Below are 14,772 nucleotides of genomic sequence, written 5' to 3'. Positions count from 1 at the left end.
CACAGCTGCACAACAGCGGAGAGAAACGCGCTACAGAGAGTCGTGAGAACAGCACAGAAGATCACCGGCGCCCCCCTCCCCTCTCTGGAAGAGCTGTACAACACACGCTGTCTCAGGAAGGCCTCCAAGATCTCCAGGGACCCGACCCACCCTGGGCACGTACACTTTATCAGGCTGCCCTCGAACAGGAGGTACAGGACCCCGGCCGCTAAGACAAACAGACTGAAGAACTGCTTCTACCACAGGGCCGTCAAGGCCCTGAACACAGCAAAGGCCTAAGTTCTGGGCCCAGGACAGTCCGGACGGATTGTATGGCAGCTAGTGCTGAGGCACAAACATGTACATTTCAAGCCTGCAAACTGTGACACTTTAAAATAACGTGAAAAAATACTTTTGTGCAATATGACAACCCTAGTTGACTATCTGTGCAGTATAGTACAGTGGATTGTGTACATAGCCTTTATTGATGTAAACCAGCTCCTTACCTTCTTGTGATTTTATGCTTTTTCAAAACAAAAAAAAAAAAAACAAAATCCCTTTCCTAACACCAGGGGAGCCACCCCTCCTAAATTTCGTTGTTTGGTACCTGTACTGTAGCAATGACAAATAAAGTCCATTCCATTCCATGTAAGCTAGCTAGCTAGCTAGCTAACTAACTAGCCATGAGATGTTGGCTATCTGCTAGCTATCTGCATTGAAGTAGCTATACTCAGTCAAATCTTACCGCTGTCAACCCTGAATTGCTCCTGTTGTGCTTTCAGAGAATCGATCTCATATTGCTGATCAGAAAGAATCTTTTCGAGTTTATTTTGAACAGCTTTGGGGAGTTTGGTTATCTCTGACCGCTCCAACACCTGCAGCAGCGGCGGCACGGTGGAAGTAGGCGGGCTCCGGCATCACCGCCGGCAGTCTGGTCCACTGGAACGTCTGCAGGTTCATCTTCCACAGGTCCGCCAGGATCAGCCCCTCGTTGTACCCGCCGCACAGGAACACGTCGTTTCAAGGACCCCAATTGAAATAAGCCAGTGGCTTTCTTGGGTTTTTATCCTGTTAGTTGACCTTGTATGTAATATGTACTTTCATGTACCTACTTCTGCAAATCTTCTAATAAAGTTTTCAATCAATCAATCAATCAGCAACACTGCCGCCATTTTCCCTCTCGACAACCGAGGTGCATAGTGGGATATGTAGTCACTCGTGTGAGAACGACATCAGGCCAAGTAACACTGGCCCACGATCGTTTCATTTGATGGTCTCATTTATTATAAATGAAACATTCCACTTGTTTTTTTTCTCTTTAAAAATATCATCATCATCATCATCAGAAGTGCAAACACAAACACAAAAGGGGAAAAAAAGGCATCCCATTGTTTTTGGTTTTAAGGCGGGGCTACGTAGGCAGAAGAACACTTCTGTTCTTCAAAAGAGATCCTTTGCTCTCCCTCCAACCTCTCCTCTCCTCTCCTCTCCTCTCCTCTCCTCTCCCTCCCTCTCCTCCCATCCCGTCCGTCTCTCTGTCCGTCCGTCCCTCCCTCCGTCCCTCCCTCCCTCCCTCTCTCTCCTCCCATCCCGTCCGTCTCTCTGTCCGTCCCTCCCTCCCTCCCTCCCTCTCCTCCCATCCCGTCCGTCTCTCTGTCCGTCCCTCCCTCCCTCCCTCCCTCTCCTCCCATCCCGTCCGTCTCTCTGTCCGTCCCTCCCTCCCTCCCTCCCTCCCTGTCCGTCCGTCCGTCCGTTCCCCTATTTCAAGCGCTCTATGAGTTCCTGTGTGAGGCCGAGGTTGAGCAGCTGCACGGTGGAGAGCCGGGCCAGGTGGGGGGAGGCCTTCAGCAGCCGCTCCCAGCACAGCTCCAGCAGGCTGGGCACGGCCAGCCAGATCTTAAACAATGAGCCGGTCCGAAATCTCTCGTGGATGTTGTTCACCATGCCACCGTGGATGTACATGCAGCCAGCCGGGGTGACGGCGGCACGGTGGAAGTAGGCGGGCTCCGGCATCACCGCCGGCAGTCTGGTCCACTGGAACGTCTGCAGGTTCATCTTCCACAGGTCCGCCAGGATCAGCCCCTCGTTGTACCCGCCGCACAGGAACACGTCGTTTCTCATCTGCACACAGCTGTGACTTCTCCTAGGGGCCGGGTACCCTATTTGATCATGAGGCTTGGTGGCGATCTCTTCCCACGAGTTGGTCTCCAGGTTGTAGGCATGAATCGTGTCCAGAGGGTAGGACGTCCAGGAGGCCACCCCCCCTCCCAGGATGTAGATCCTCTGTCCGTCGTGTGCCGTCTCATACCTTTGCCGTCCCCCCGGCAGGGGGTTGTTGGGCTTGAGGTGGATCCACTCCCTGGTGGTCAGGTCCAGCCTGTGCAGGTCTGTGCTGTAGTTGTACCCTGGGGTTCCTCCAAACACATATAGGAAGCCGTTAACGATGGCCATGGCCTGTCCGTATATTCTGTCGGGCTTCTTCCCTCGGCAGTTGAGCAGCGACCACCGCTTGTACTTGACGTTGCAGACGTGGACGTCGTTCCCACCGATCCCGGCGCCTCCGAATACGAACAGGTTGTTGCCGTGCAGAACGGCTGACATGGAGGCCAGCTCCTTGGGCATGTAGCCCTCTGTGCGGATCTGTTGCCAGGTGCTCGTGGCGAAGTGGTACCTCCACAGCTCCCTGAACTCGTCGTAGTCGGGGTTGTACCCTCCGAACTCGTACAGGTTGGTGTTGTCTGCCACGCAGCGGTGGCCGCTCCGCGCTACTCGGAGAGGAGTACCTGCTACTCGGAGAGGAGGCTCTGCTGACAGCTTCTCGAATCTATTCAGCTGGTCCTCCATCGTTTCCCCAGATCCTTGAAGTCAACCGAAAAGAAAAAAAACGTTACATAAAATCTAGACAGAATCCTACTAATACAAATACTAATGACAAATATGAACACTCGAAAACATTCGAAAAATGCACGCCGGGCTGTGCATCTACGGACCAATCAGAGAGCGCCCCCCCCCCCCCGTTCATTGCCTAGCAACCTAGATGCTCTATTTACAGTTTGCATTGGCTGTGTTCGTAAAATCGCTTTGGAATCTGATCAGCTCTCATGGAATGCCTCTTGTCCAATCAAATGACTTGGTCCCTTTATGACGTTGACCCAGTGTGCGCTCCGGCGTTCTCAGAGCAAATTTACGAACGCACTTTACATTGTGGCAGTTTGAAAACGTGGGATAGATTTGTCCGTGAGTATCAGTATTTACATGTTACAATAAGGTTAATGTAGCTAAAATATACATTCTAATTGTTGAGTTTATATTTGTTGGTTTGATGTTGTTAGCCTCTTGTTGTTAGCCTCATCATCATCTTATCTCATCCAAGCTTATGTTATATTATGTTTCTTTCGAAGCACTTGGATTTGTTTGAGCTCTGCTATTTCAACAGTTTCAACGTTGGGTGTCATAACAGGTGCAGCTGAATTCAAGTTTGGTTTCTTGGATGAAAACCCGAAACTTTCCAGGCTTGTCGACTCGGTCGGCAGCAGTGGCCTTTTTTGGGGCGGCATGATAGCTAGCTGCTGAATGCTTTCTTAACGATCATATTCTGCTGTTGCACAATATTCTACTGCGCCCCATAGTGTCTTGGTGGTAAAGTGCAGGCAGTCAAAGGCCTACTGTCATTCACAGGAGATTAATCCCAGTGAGCAATTTTACGTTGATTAGACGTCTAAACAACGTCTAAATGGCCCGTAGACAACTAGGCCAAATTGAGGCTAAATATTGGCCAAATTGGAAATGTAAATGTGTTTTAATGTTAATGTTTAGACGTTGAAATGCCGTTGAAACATAGAAAGGGAAACAACGTCTATATTTCAACGGTATTTCAACGTCTTAACATAGACGTTGTTTCAATTTCCAATTTAGCCTACATTTTGCTTAATTATAACCTAGACATTGAAACACCAGTGTTTAAACGTCTAGGCTAAAACAAAGCCTAATGGAGGTGAAATTGAAACGACTGTTTCTATAGGCATTTCAACGGCAGACTATATATAGCTGTTGAAATGCAGTTTAAACAGACGTTTCAATTTCCAATTTCACATCAATTTAGCTTTGTTATAGCCTAGACGTTTAAACACTTAGTATAAGTAGACAAATACAATTTTCATGAGTAATAAGTAAATTATGACAAGGAAATAGGAATAGGAACATGTATTTATTTAGGGAAATAGTAAATACGAGCGCTTGCTATAAACAGTTAGTCTACCACGTAGGTAGATAGTCAGCGCTGGATAATCACATTTTCACCACCTACCTGAAATTCAACTGTCGAGTCTATATAATTATTTCTCTTTCGGTAACCAGGTAACCAACTCCTCGCGCACTTCACTTCTTCAAACTGTCTGCCCTTGTCTCTCTGCTCAACTCGACCGGTCGATTTTTGAATTTAAACGTCTCGCCGAACAACCAATGAAATAGACAGAACATCTGAAATGGGTGGGACTTCCATATGAAACAGCCAATCGTGTTGCATAACGCATGGCTCCAAGCGGCATTTGATTTGATTAGATGATGCAGGTTGTTCATTGGGTGAACCGTGAAGCTGCAAAGGTACCCGAGTACTAGAGGTAGAACAAATGACAACAATGATTTTTCTTATCTTTAGGGTCTCCCATTAATGAAATTGATTGTTGTCACATTTTATTTTGGGGGAAAATATGTTTTTTTGGTTGTTCTTTAGTTTTGTATTGGTCTAGTTGTTTTGACCTGTTATAGCCTACTGAATTTTAATGCATTTAAGATAAGTAGAAAATATGTAGACACAGACCGCTGAATGCGGCAGTGAGTAGCAACGGTAACATTGAAATTACATTCTTAAAACAATAAGTACATCGAAAACAAGTACACAGAGCTAAAACTATAATACATATGGACATGTATGTTGACACATGTAAGACAATATCTTCCAAAAATGTATTTTTAATGGTGATTAAGTAGCGCAACCCTGGCAAAACCCTGTTTTCGCACGTTCTACGACCAGTGGGTGGACTCCCTACACTATATGAATGACTCATCAGGGGAATTATACTTTTGCAGTATAATGTTTTTACAGTAGGCTCAATTATGAAACACACAAATATGCAGTAACAACAAAAGGTTTTATTCAACAAAAGGTCTCATTCTACATCCAAAAGCAAAATGGATGGAAGTAACAGCAGAGAGGAAAAAAAGTGGACAGTAAAAAAGGCAGGCAACTGCCAATGGCCCCTGGTCCTAGCATGGATTATTTTTTTCTTATGATATCTGATTTATAGATGATTCACTTAGACAAATGTAGCCTATGTCGTAAGTCGCTAAACGTGTCTGCTAAATGTAAAAATATAAATGCAATTCCGTTTCCACAAACTTCAAAATTATTCGTTATTCTGTAACTTCAAACTCTGTGCTCCGTCTGTTGAGAAGGACACTTCTTTCTTTTTTTTTTTTTTTTTTTTTAATGTTATGCCTCGTTCGGCCGGGCATATCAACTTATCTCCAAACGAAGTTGAACTATTACATGAGAATTTGGGTTGTTGTGTCAATTGCTTCTGGTGCCTTATTGTGTGAAGAACAGACATTGTAAATTGCACAACAGCCTTTAGTGTTTAGCAATTTGAATGATTGTGTGTTCCAGGTGAGGACAAAGAGATTTTCCTCGAGAAAATTGTGCAAGATATAGAGAATTGTGTATAGTGTTTTGACAGAAGGGGTGCTTGGAATTGACATGTGAGTGTAAAGCAGAAGATTGTGCAAAATGAAGAGAACTGTCTGTAGCGTTTCGACAAAAGGGTGGTTTGCAATTGACCTCTGAGTGTAAAGCAGGAAGTGTGTGTGTAGTTCAGAAGAATTGGTGTAGAGAGTTGATGCATGAGTTACGGATTGTGCACACTGTGTCTTGAGTTTCTGTTTTAGTGTGTTAGCAATCATGAAAAACTGTAAGGGGGTGTTCTCACTAGAACATTTGCTTCACTTGAAACAGAGTTTAGGATAAAGTTTGCTTTGCTCTGCGTCGTTTGGAGCTGTGAGAACGCGCATTCAAAGTAACTCCCGGAGCAAATACCTGTCGGATGCTAAATAATTTATGCAACAATGTTGCGAACTCATCCACTTGCTCTGGGTCTCGATTCAGACTTTCATGTGAGAACATGACCTTAGTGTGTTAGCAATCGTGAAAAACTGTAATAGAGAGGAGCTGACATGGTGCTTGGAGGTCGGTATTTCAACCATAAATGTGTTTTCTTTCTCACTGTTCACCTGCAAAACGATCGAAACATTGTTTAATCAACTCCACGTTTTCATTTTCTGCAACACGTGAAGGTCGAGTTGTAAAAACAAGGCAGGGCGGAACTGGAGTGGCATCACAAGCAGCTCAGGTGGGGCTACAGCAAGGAGGTAACGGGCGAGGGGGGTTGCTGACTGCTACCTGCCTGCAGCGTTTACTTCTCAATCAAGAGATGAGATTCTGGATTGTAAGATTAGGCAATGGTAGAGGACAGGCAATGGCCTGTAATTACAGATAATGTAGGAGTCCAATCAAGGTAGCTCCAGCCCATTACTGAGAGGCCAACTGGTCCAGAAGCAGGGGATCATGGATATTATTCTTTGGTCTCCAGCCCAAAACAAAGTCTTCTCTTCCAAAACAAACAGCACTGGCGGAATGGCGACGTGCTTCACGGCACGGACTGAGAATTATGCGCTAATCATCTCCTCCTGTTAGACAATGACCAATCAAACATTCCCATCAGTACTGTCCATACACTCACACACTGACAAAGCGCATTTCCAGTCACTACATGCAGGGGTTTGGGCCAATGTTTCAGTGTGACTTGCTTCATTGTGATGAAACCTAACTTACACACTCAGACAGTACACACACACACATACACGCACAAGCACACGCACGCGCACACACACGCACACGCGCACACACGCACACACACACACACGCACACACACACACACACGTAAACAAATGAGGGAAAGGAGATGAATTGAGTCATCAGTGTGTCATCCCAAGCTAACGGCCTCACACTCTTTGTCCTCCTCTTCAAAGAACGAGGCGTAGGACGGCCTGTCATATGCAGTTTCATTTGGCCCATCACTGCAGGAAAATGACCTGATTGTGCGTGCACATTATTAGTGCTCCCCTTGCGCGACTGGCCCCGGGGGGACGTTTTATTCCGGTGCACTGCAGTAGGCTATGTGGCGTGCCCAGCTCCTGGTCTATGAGAGCAGCGGGGGAACACATCCTCCATTGTGTGTGTGTAATGAGCGTGAGCAGGACGTGAGCCCTGGTGTGGGAGAGTATCGAGAGATCGCAAGAGTGTGTTTTCCCTCTGACCCATCCTGGCCTCTACTGGAACGGACTCCGGTTGTGTGGAACGCCAACGCGTGATCCTGGGAGAGAGTTACGTGCTGCTCGACAGGCAACAGAAACCAACCGGCACTGGGTGGCACACGTGAAGGATTGGCAGAGAGATGCCTACAGCTGATTGGGCTTAATGAAGTTCACCAGCCGGTCACACAGGTGCAAAACACACCCATCAAGTGGGAGTCTCTGTGGTGAAATGTCAATGTTGTCTATAATGACACTGTAGTATTCTCAATAGGAAATGTCTCTACATGTATACAAATCGTATATCACACTATCTTTGTGTGAGTCTTTATAGGAAGGCTAGGTGTGTGTCTCCGTGCATATCTCAGAGCATGTATTTGATTGTTTTGTTTTGTTTTCCTGCTGTCGTGTGGTGACCCGCCAACCTGTCAGAGATTGCCCCTGAGGGAACCCCTGATCATCTCTGGCAGATGACATCATACTTTCAGTCAGCGAGAGCTGAGTCCATGTCGTAAAAATGCCTCTTGAAAAGGAGACTATTAAAGAGACTACTCATCATCCCTTCAAACAGCCATAAGGCCATACTCGATCAGACAGTGACTGATTTGTTGATGTTTTGTCTGTCATAGGGACGCTAGTGAAACAAGCCCTGAAGCATAAGCAGCATTAGTTTTAGAATATTTCCACCAATACTTAAAATGCTTCTTTCTTTCTTTTTACAGTATTCCCTGCTAGAACTATAGCACATAATACAATCCATTGATTTGACACTTGTCGTTAACAAAGTAACTTATTAACTTTCGGTTGATTGATGCTTTAGTTGTTGGTACTCTGGATCTCACTGGCACATACTGCAGACATGGTGTGTCCGTGTGTAATCGGAGAGGCCAGGAGGGACAGAATGAAAGAGAGATAGAGACATTAGACCCAGGGGTGAAGAAAGAGGAAGCAAAGAAACAAGAGAAAGCTTCATATTAATCATTGTGTCTACTGTTGCTTCCAAGAATCCTCCCCTTACAAGGAAGGGATGAGGTTGAAAAATCAACAGGTGTTCATTCAAGGAACTTAAATTCCCTTTGCTGCAGGAAGTTTACTTCGCTTGACATCCTTTTCAGTTTCTCCCACTTTAAATACTCTCTGATAGACAGGTCAGACTGCAAAAAACTCCACAGCAATCGTTACAATGGTTATCTCCTCTTAACATCAAGTCCTATAGATGAGGTCAGGGTGATCAGGGTGGGAGGCCAGGGGGATTGTTGTAACTAATGACAAAGGATAAACAGTTGGAGGTGTTAACCTACAGGGGTCAAGGAGTCATTTTGCTAATGAAGATACCAGTGATGGGACATCTCACAAAACACTGCAAAAAAGGGACCAGTGTGTGTGTGTGTGTGTCTGTGTGCGTGCGTGCGTCTGTGTGTGTTTGTGGTAGTGCTATGTTTTGTTGTTGTTTTTAACGCTGGCTGTCTTTCTCAGAAACTGAAACTTCCTTTATGCACTAGACCCATATAAGGACGCTCAGCGACTCCTCCATTCATGATACACACACAAGATGAGATAAGACACAACTGTGAGGCGGTCCAAATTACACCAGCGCCGTCACTGACATACACAGAGAGAGAGGGGCGGGCAGTCCCAACGCATCACACACACATACATCACTCCACAACATCACACACATGCATTACTCATCTCCATACATCACACGCACATCCTTTAGTGGCACACAGCTCCAGTCCCAGACAGTGCGAAATCACATGCCTGTGCTATTAGTAATACCTATATTTAGCCTCCTAATGGAACAGAATAAGAATTATAGCTGTCTTGGTGTGTGGGTGGAAATCCAAACAAGGTAAACGAAAATAATCAATGGGGCTTGTCTCTGACAGGAAGTCATTGTTAAACAGTCCATCTTGTAAAATGCAGTGAGTGGTCTTGTACTTTGACCAGAGAGAGAGAGATGAGATCCACTGTCTGTCACTGTTAGAAGTAAGGAAGCACCCTAACGCCTACCAGGGGAGGCCTTTCAAGTTCACTTTGAGCTCCTTAACTACCGTAGAAATGTTTAATACTCTGTTTGTATATTTGGCCTATGGTAATATGGCGCACCCTCTTTCCCCTCTCTTGTTTCTTGAGATAACACTACCAAATAAGGTGACAAACCAACACCTGTCCTGTGCACACATACCAACTGACCTCGTCAGACCTCTGTCACCATCTGACTGGTAGATCACATAGCCTGTTTGATTGGCAGTGGCAGTCCTATGACAATAGGACATATTCAAATATGCAACACACACACACACACTCACGCACACACACACAGAAACAATGGTTTTGTTTTGCTTCAGAGTGTTCATAGATATCACTACCATGTCATGTCCTGTTCAAACTAAGATATGATTACAGTTTTTCTCAATCGCTTACACACTAACACTTGAGGAACTTGAGACACAATGACCAAAACCTGAAACATTTCCTGCTTTTCACTCATTTTGCAGTTCTAAACCACACCACACACTAAACACAATTCTCTACATTTGGCACAATCTTCCTTGATAAAATCTCTTGTGTTCACATGGAAAACGCTACCATTCAGAATGCTAAATCACACAATCACACCCCTCATATGGGCAAACACCTATTGCTTTTGAATTAGCAATCATAGCTTTAGCAATAAAAGGTGAGCTCTCCTGTGTTGGGGAACAATGGAAGCCAACTTTGCAGAGAAAGGTAAAGTGAGAGGTGTGAGAGTCAGGAGGAGGACGAGGAGGACGAGCAAGAGCAAAAGGACAACCAAGACTATGACTGAGGAGAGCCATCGCCTCTGATGAGATTTGTGCCACTTTGGTTGACCACGTTGATGAAGTGGGTTTCAACCTCGCAAAAAGGACGGCAACGGGGAAGGAACGTCATCGGCCACAATGACATTGTTGAGGTTCCTGGCCAGCGAGGGGGGAACATCACCATGTGCGCAGCTATAAATCACCAAGGCGTCCTCCATCACCATTCAACCCTTGGTCTCTACAATAGTGCCCATCTCATCACTTTTCTGGACACATCCTCACCCCAGCCAAGCAGATGGATAGCCCAGAGCAGCCCAGGTACGTTGTCATCTGGGACAACATACGTTTCCACCGGGCTGCTCTAGTCCACAACTGGTTCCTCGACCACCCACGTTTTTCCGTTCTTCATCTACCACACCATATTCTCCACCATATTTTTCAGCTTGGCATTGGAAGGTATATGAACGCAGGCCCCATGAGCGCATACCCCTTCTACAAGCAATGGAGGACGCATGGTTATATAGTTGCTGAAGTATATCAGAGCTGGATTCGTCATGCCAGGCGATACTTTGCACGCTGCTTGGCCAGGGAGAACATTGCCTGCGATGTCGATGAGGTCCTGTGGCCAGACAGAAACAAAAGCAGCCTAATTTTCTTTTTCTTTACAGTATATACAAAATGCTTTTTTTTTCTTTTTTCTATTGTTTGTTCTGTGCGAAGAACATTTTACAAATCCAACTGTTTGCTGAGATGTACTGTATACAGTATTTCAGAATAAAAAACATTCTATTCTTGTATTTGTGTGTTTTATATTTGAGTATGAAAACATTTTATAATAGGCTACAGTAAGTATGTAGTATGGCAATGAAAATGCAAAAGGCCTACTGATAATCTTATCATAGTAGTGTTTTCCACTGAACACAGAAAAGCCAAATGTGTCATCCGTGTGTGTGTGTGCGTGCGTGCGTGCGTGCGTGCGTGCGTGCGTGCGTGCGTGCGTGTGTGTGTGTTTTGGCCAGAAATCTCTCTGTACTGAATATGTGGTTTTGATATACAGTGTTTCATTGGAGTGCTCTGAGAGGCAGACATCCCAGTGGAAAAAAAAGGATTTGGCAATGTTGCTGGACCTCCTCAAACTCTTTGGCAGAGGTTCCATACGCAGCAATCCCTTTTCTAATTAGTGTCTGTGTTCAGCACGTAACTGGGATTTCAGCTGATCCCGGTGTATGTGTGTGTGTGTGTGTGTGTGTGTGTGTGTGTGTGTGTGTGTGTGTTGAGATTCAGTGTACGCAGACAGCACACTGAGCCTTAACTCAGCAATTAGATGGTCAATTTCTGAATTAAAGCTGGAGGTGAATGCCCTTTCCTGTACCATACTGTACATAGCTACCTTAACTGTACATAGCTCATAACTGTACATATACCTCTAACAACCGTACTTGCAATACTGTACCTATCATTATCACTGTTATGTTTTATATCATGTTTTATATAATATTATTTTATTTGCACTTCTGGTGCTAAACTGCATTTTGTTGTTTGGGAGTCGGGACTACTCTGGAATGACAATAAAGTTGAATCTAATCTAATCACACATGTAGTTGGAGGTTAATCCATAATAAATAATAATAATTATAATAATAATAATAATAATAAAAGGACAGCTTGAAAATCACCCTTCACTCACTTACACAATACTAAGTATTCCAACAACAGACTACATGTCACTAACATTACAGTCTACACAGTCTACACTGTATTATACACTGTATTATATGTATCATCAAATCAAATAACATTTTATTTGTATAGCGCATTTCTTACAAGATGCAACTCAATGCGCTTCACATAATAAACATTCTCGGGGCGCTTAGGTGGCGTAGCGGGTTAAGTGCTGACCATGTAACCGCAGGGTCCCTGGTTCGATTCCGGCCGGGGACATATCCTGCATGTCATCCCTCCTCTCTCTCTCACCTGTCCTTCCTGTCTAAATCTTCACTGTATCTGTCAAATTAAAAAATTAAAAATATGAGTGGGACTGCCCCACTCAGAAAAAATAACTTAAAAAAATAAATAAAAACATTCTCAATCAATCAATCAATACTGACAGAGCCGCAAGCAGGCAAAAGTAAAAACCTGTACACTATGTAGCCAGGAAAATTCCCTTGCAGCCCTCTACACATAGAGCAACTACTAGCCAGTTTGCCTACCAGCACCCAGCGGTTGAATAAGTAGGTTTTAAGGTCTCGCTTAAAGATTTCCTGAGTTTTAGACAACCTCAGGCCCTCAGGTAGGGTGTTCCACAATCTAGGAGCATATATGCTAAAAGCTGATCCTCCAAATATCTTAGTCCTAGCCTCTGGCACTATTAGAAGTTCTGTGCCACTAGACCTTAGGGGTCTAGCTGGTGTGTATTTTATGAGCATGTCCACCATGTAATTGGGCGCGTCGCAGTGGAGTGATTTATAGACTAGTAAAAGGATCTTAAAGTCTATTCTATAACTGACAGGGAGCCAGTGTAGTGATCTCAAGACAGGTGTGATGTGCGCTCTTCGTTTGGTCCTAGTAAGGACACGAGCAGCAGCATTCTGAACCATTTGTAGTCTATTAATCATTTTTTTGGGGAGACCTGTCAGGAGAGCATTACAGTAATTTTGCCTACTAGTAACAAACGCATGCATTGATGGGTGTGTGGATGGGGGTGGGGGTGGGGGTGTGGATGGGGGTGGGTGTGGGGATGGGGGTGGGTGTGTGGATGGGGGTGGGTGTGTGGATGGGGGTGGGTGTGGGTGTGGGGGTGGGTGTGGGTGTGGGGGTGGGTGTGTGGATGGGGGTGGGTGTGGGGGTGGGCATGCGGTGACGGTCTGAGCACTGTCTGACATGAGACAATGGGTGGGGGAGGTGAAGACTTGTTGTCACAACATGGAAATACCAGAGACTCTCTATTCTCACAAAGGCTGTCGAAATACCCTGTTTTCCCAGTTAGGGTCAATTGTAAGGGCTCAAGGCCTTATGACCACAGAGGCAGGGTTCCTCTATTATGACCTCCAGTCATCAATTAGACAACAGTTTGTGTGGATGCTGATGGAGGTTGAAATTGCAAGACAGGCTCATTGCAATGCATGGGATGGAAGTGGTTTCTATCTCCACCAACCTCGTCTTGCTTCCACCCACCACTACATAGAGTACAGTACATACCTCCACTCCTCCAGCTTTTGGCTCTTCATGTTTAGGGAAGTATTTAATGGCGGTATTATATTAATCATTCATCATCACCTGTCAAATGGGATCATGTGAACAAATGTTTGGACATAGTGCATTTTATCTGGCATACATAGGGAATGCGGAAACTGAAATGCAACAGCGGAAACTGAAATGCAACCGCTCCTCTCCTCTTCCTCTCTCACTCTCACAACCCCCCAACTACGTGAAATATAAGCACTACATCACCATCTGGACTTTCCGACCGCCATCCTGCCCAGAAGGATCTGTAATTAGATTATCCATGTTGTTTGTTACTTCGGTATAAACATGTTCAAGTTGTTGCTTCTCCTTGGACTCTGTTGCTTCTCCTTTGCTGCTCCTTTGACACGGTGTGGGCTTTGAAACCCCTCTGTGTTGGACAGATGTATACATCTTCAAAAGTCAAAAGTGTAGGAGAATCTTCTTGTTTAGGTGTTCTAGTTTACCTTGCTATGAAATTGACTTAGGGGCCTGGAAGCGTGGGCTTTGAAGAGCAGAGCATCATGGTTGTGTATGTTTAGAGGTCAGAGAGTGGGGAGTATGGCGTATGTATGGAGAGGCAACTGTATACAGGAGAGCTCCCACTCAACATTACAGGTTGTACCAGCAAAGGGCACTTGTGAGAATAAGGACAAAATCCATAAAAAAAAAAAAAAAAAAAAAAAAAGCCTATTTCGAAGGACAGTAGGGTTGAACTGGAAATTATGGAAAAATGTAGATTTTTACAGCCTTCCATTGAGTTTTTACAATCAAAAGTCTGGTCTTACATAGAAAGGAGAGTGTAGTATGTCTATATTTTATCAGTGGAACGAGAATGAATGAAAATTAAAAATCAGGTAATGCACACTGTCTTTGAATACATTTTGGAGATCGATTTTACATTTTCAGTTGCATTATTTCAGCATTAACTCTCCTTTCTTGTTACTTGGGGTCACATGACGTGCGTCCTCTGCCGCCACTGCTAGAGGAACTGTAAATGTAACATTCTGAAAAAGTGGAACTGTCCTAAAAAGGCTGTAGTAAAATTCTATAATACTTCTATTCTATAAAACTTACATACACCAAAACATTTGCTGCTATTGGCCTGGTATTCATTGTGTGTAGTGTGCTCAAGAGGGAGGCTACAATTGTCCAAGCTGATATTTATGCTTGACTAGTTATGTGAGAAAATTCAGCTAAGGTGAAGATTTTTGTGAGAGTTTCTGATCAGATGAATATGTTTGATGTATATGCTTGATGTATATGCTTGATGAATATGCTTGGTAAAAGTTCTGAGAAATCAAAATGATATTTGACTAGCGATTACATACAAAACATAATTGGAAGCTGCTTCTTCTTTCTATCATAATGTGATATCAGAGCGGCGTTGGCTAATTGAGTAGGCCCCCTGTGTACCCT

The 14,772-nt window shown here is 44.6% G+C and overlaps 1 protein-coding gene across 1 annotated transcript; it reads right to left on the bottom strand.

Annotated features, from left to right (window-relative positions):
* Nucleotides 1-1,737: 1,737 nt before the first annotated feature.
* LOC308154831 (kelch domain-containing protein 10-like) lies at nucleotides 1,738-2,823 on the bottom strand (the record flags this gene model as incomplete). Its single annotated transcript, XM_080528049.1, has 1 exon — nucleotides 1,738-2,823. One exon carries the CDS (start codon nucleotides 2,821-2,823, stop codon nucleotides 1,738-1,740), a length of 1,086 nt encoding a protein of 361 aa, XP_080384175.1.
* Nucleotides 2,824-14,772: the final 11,949 nt, after the last annotated feature.

This window comes from Nansenia antarctica (assembly GCF_963989245.1).
Source record: "Nansenia antarctica genome assembly, chromosome: 1".
Lineage (NCBI taxonomy): Eukaryota > Metazoa > Chordata > Actinopteri > Argentiniformes > Microstomatidae > Nansenia > Nansenia antarctica.
The sequence above is the reverse complement of the archived record's forward strand: the minus strand, read 5'-3'. Positions and strand labels throughout refer to the sequence as shown.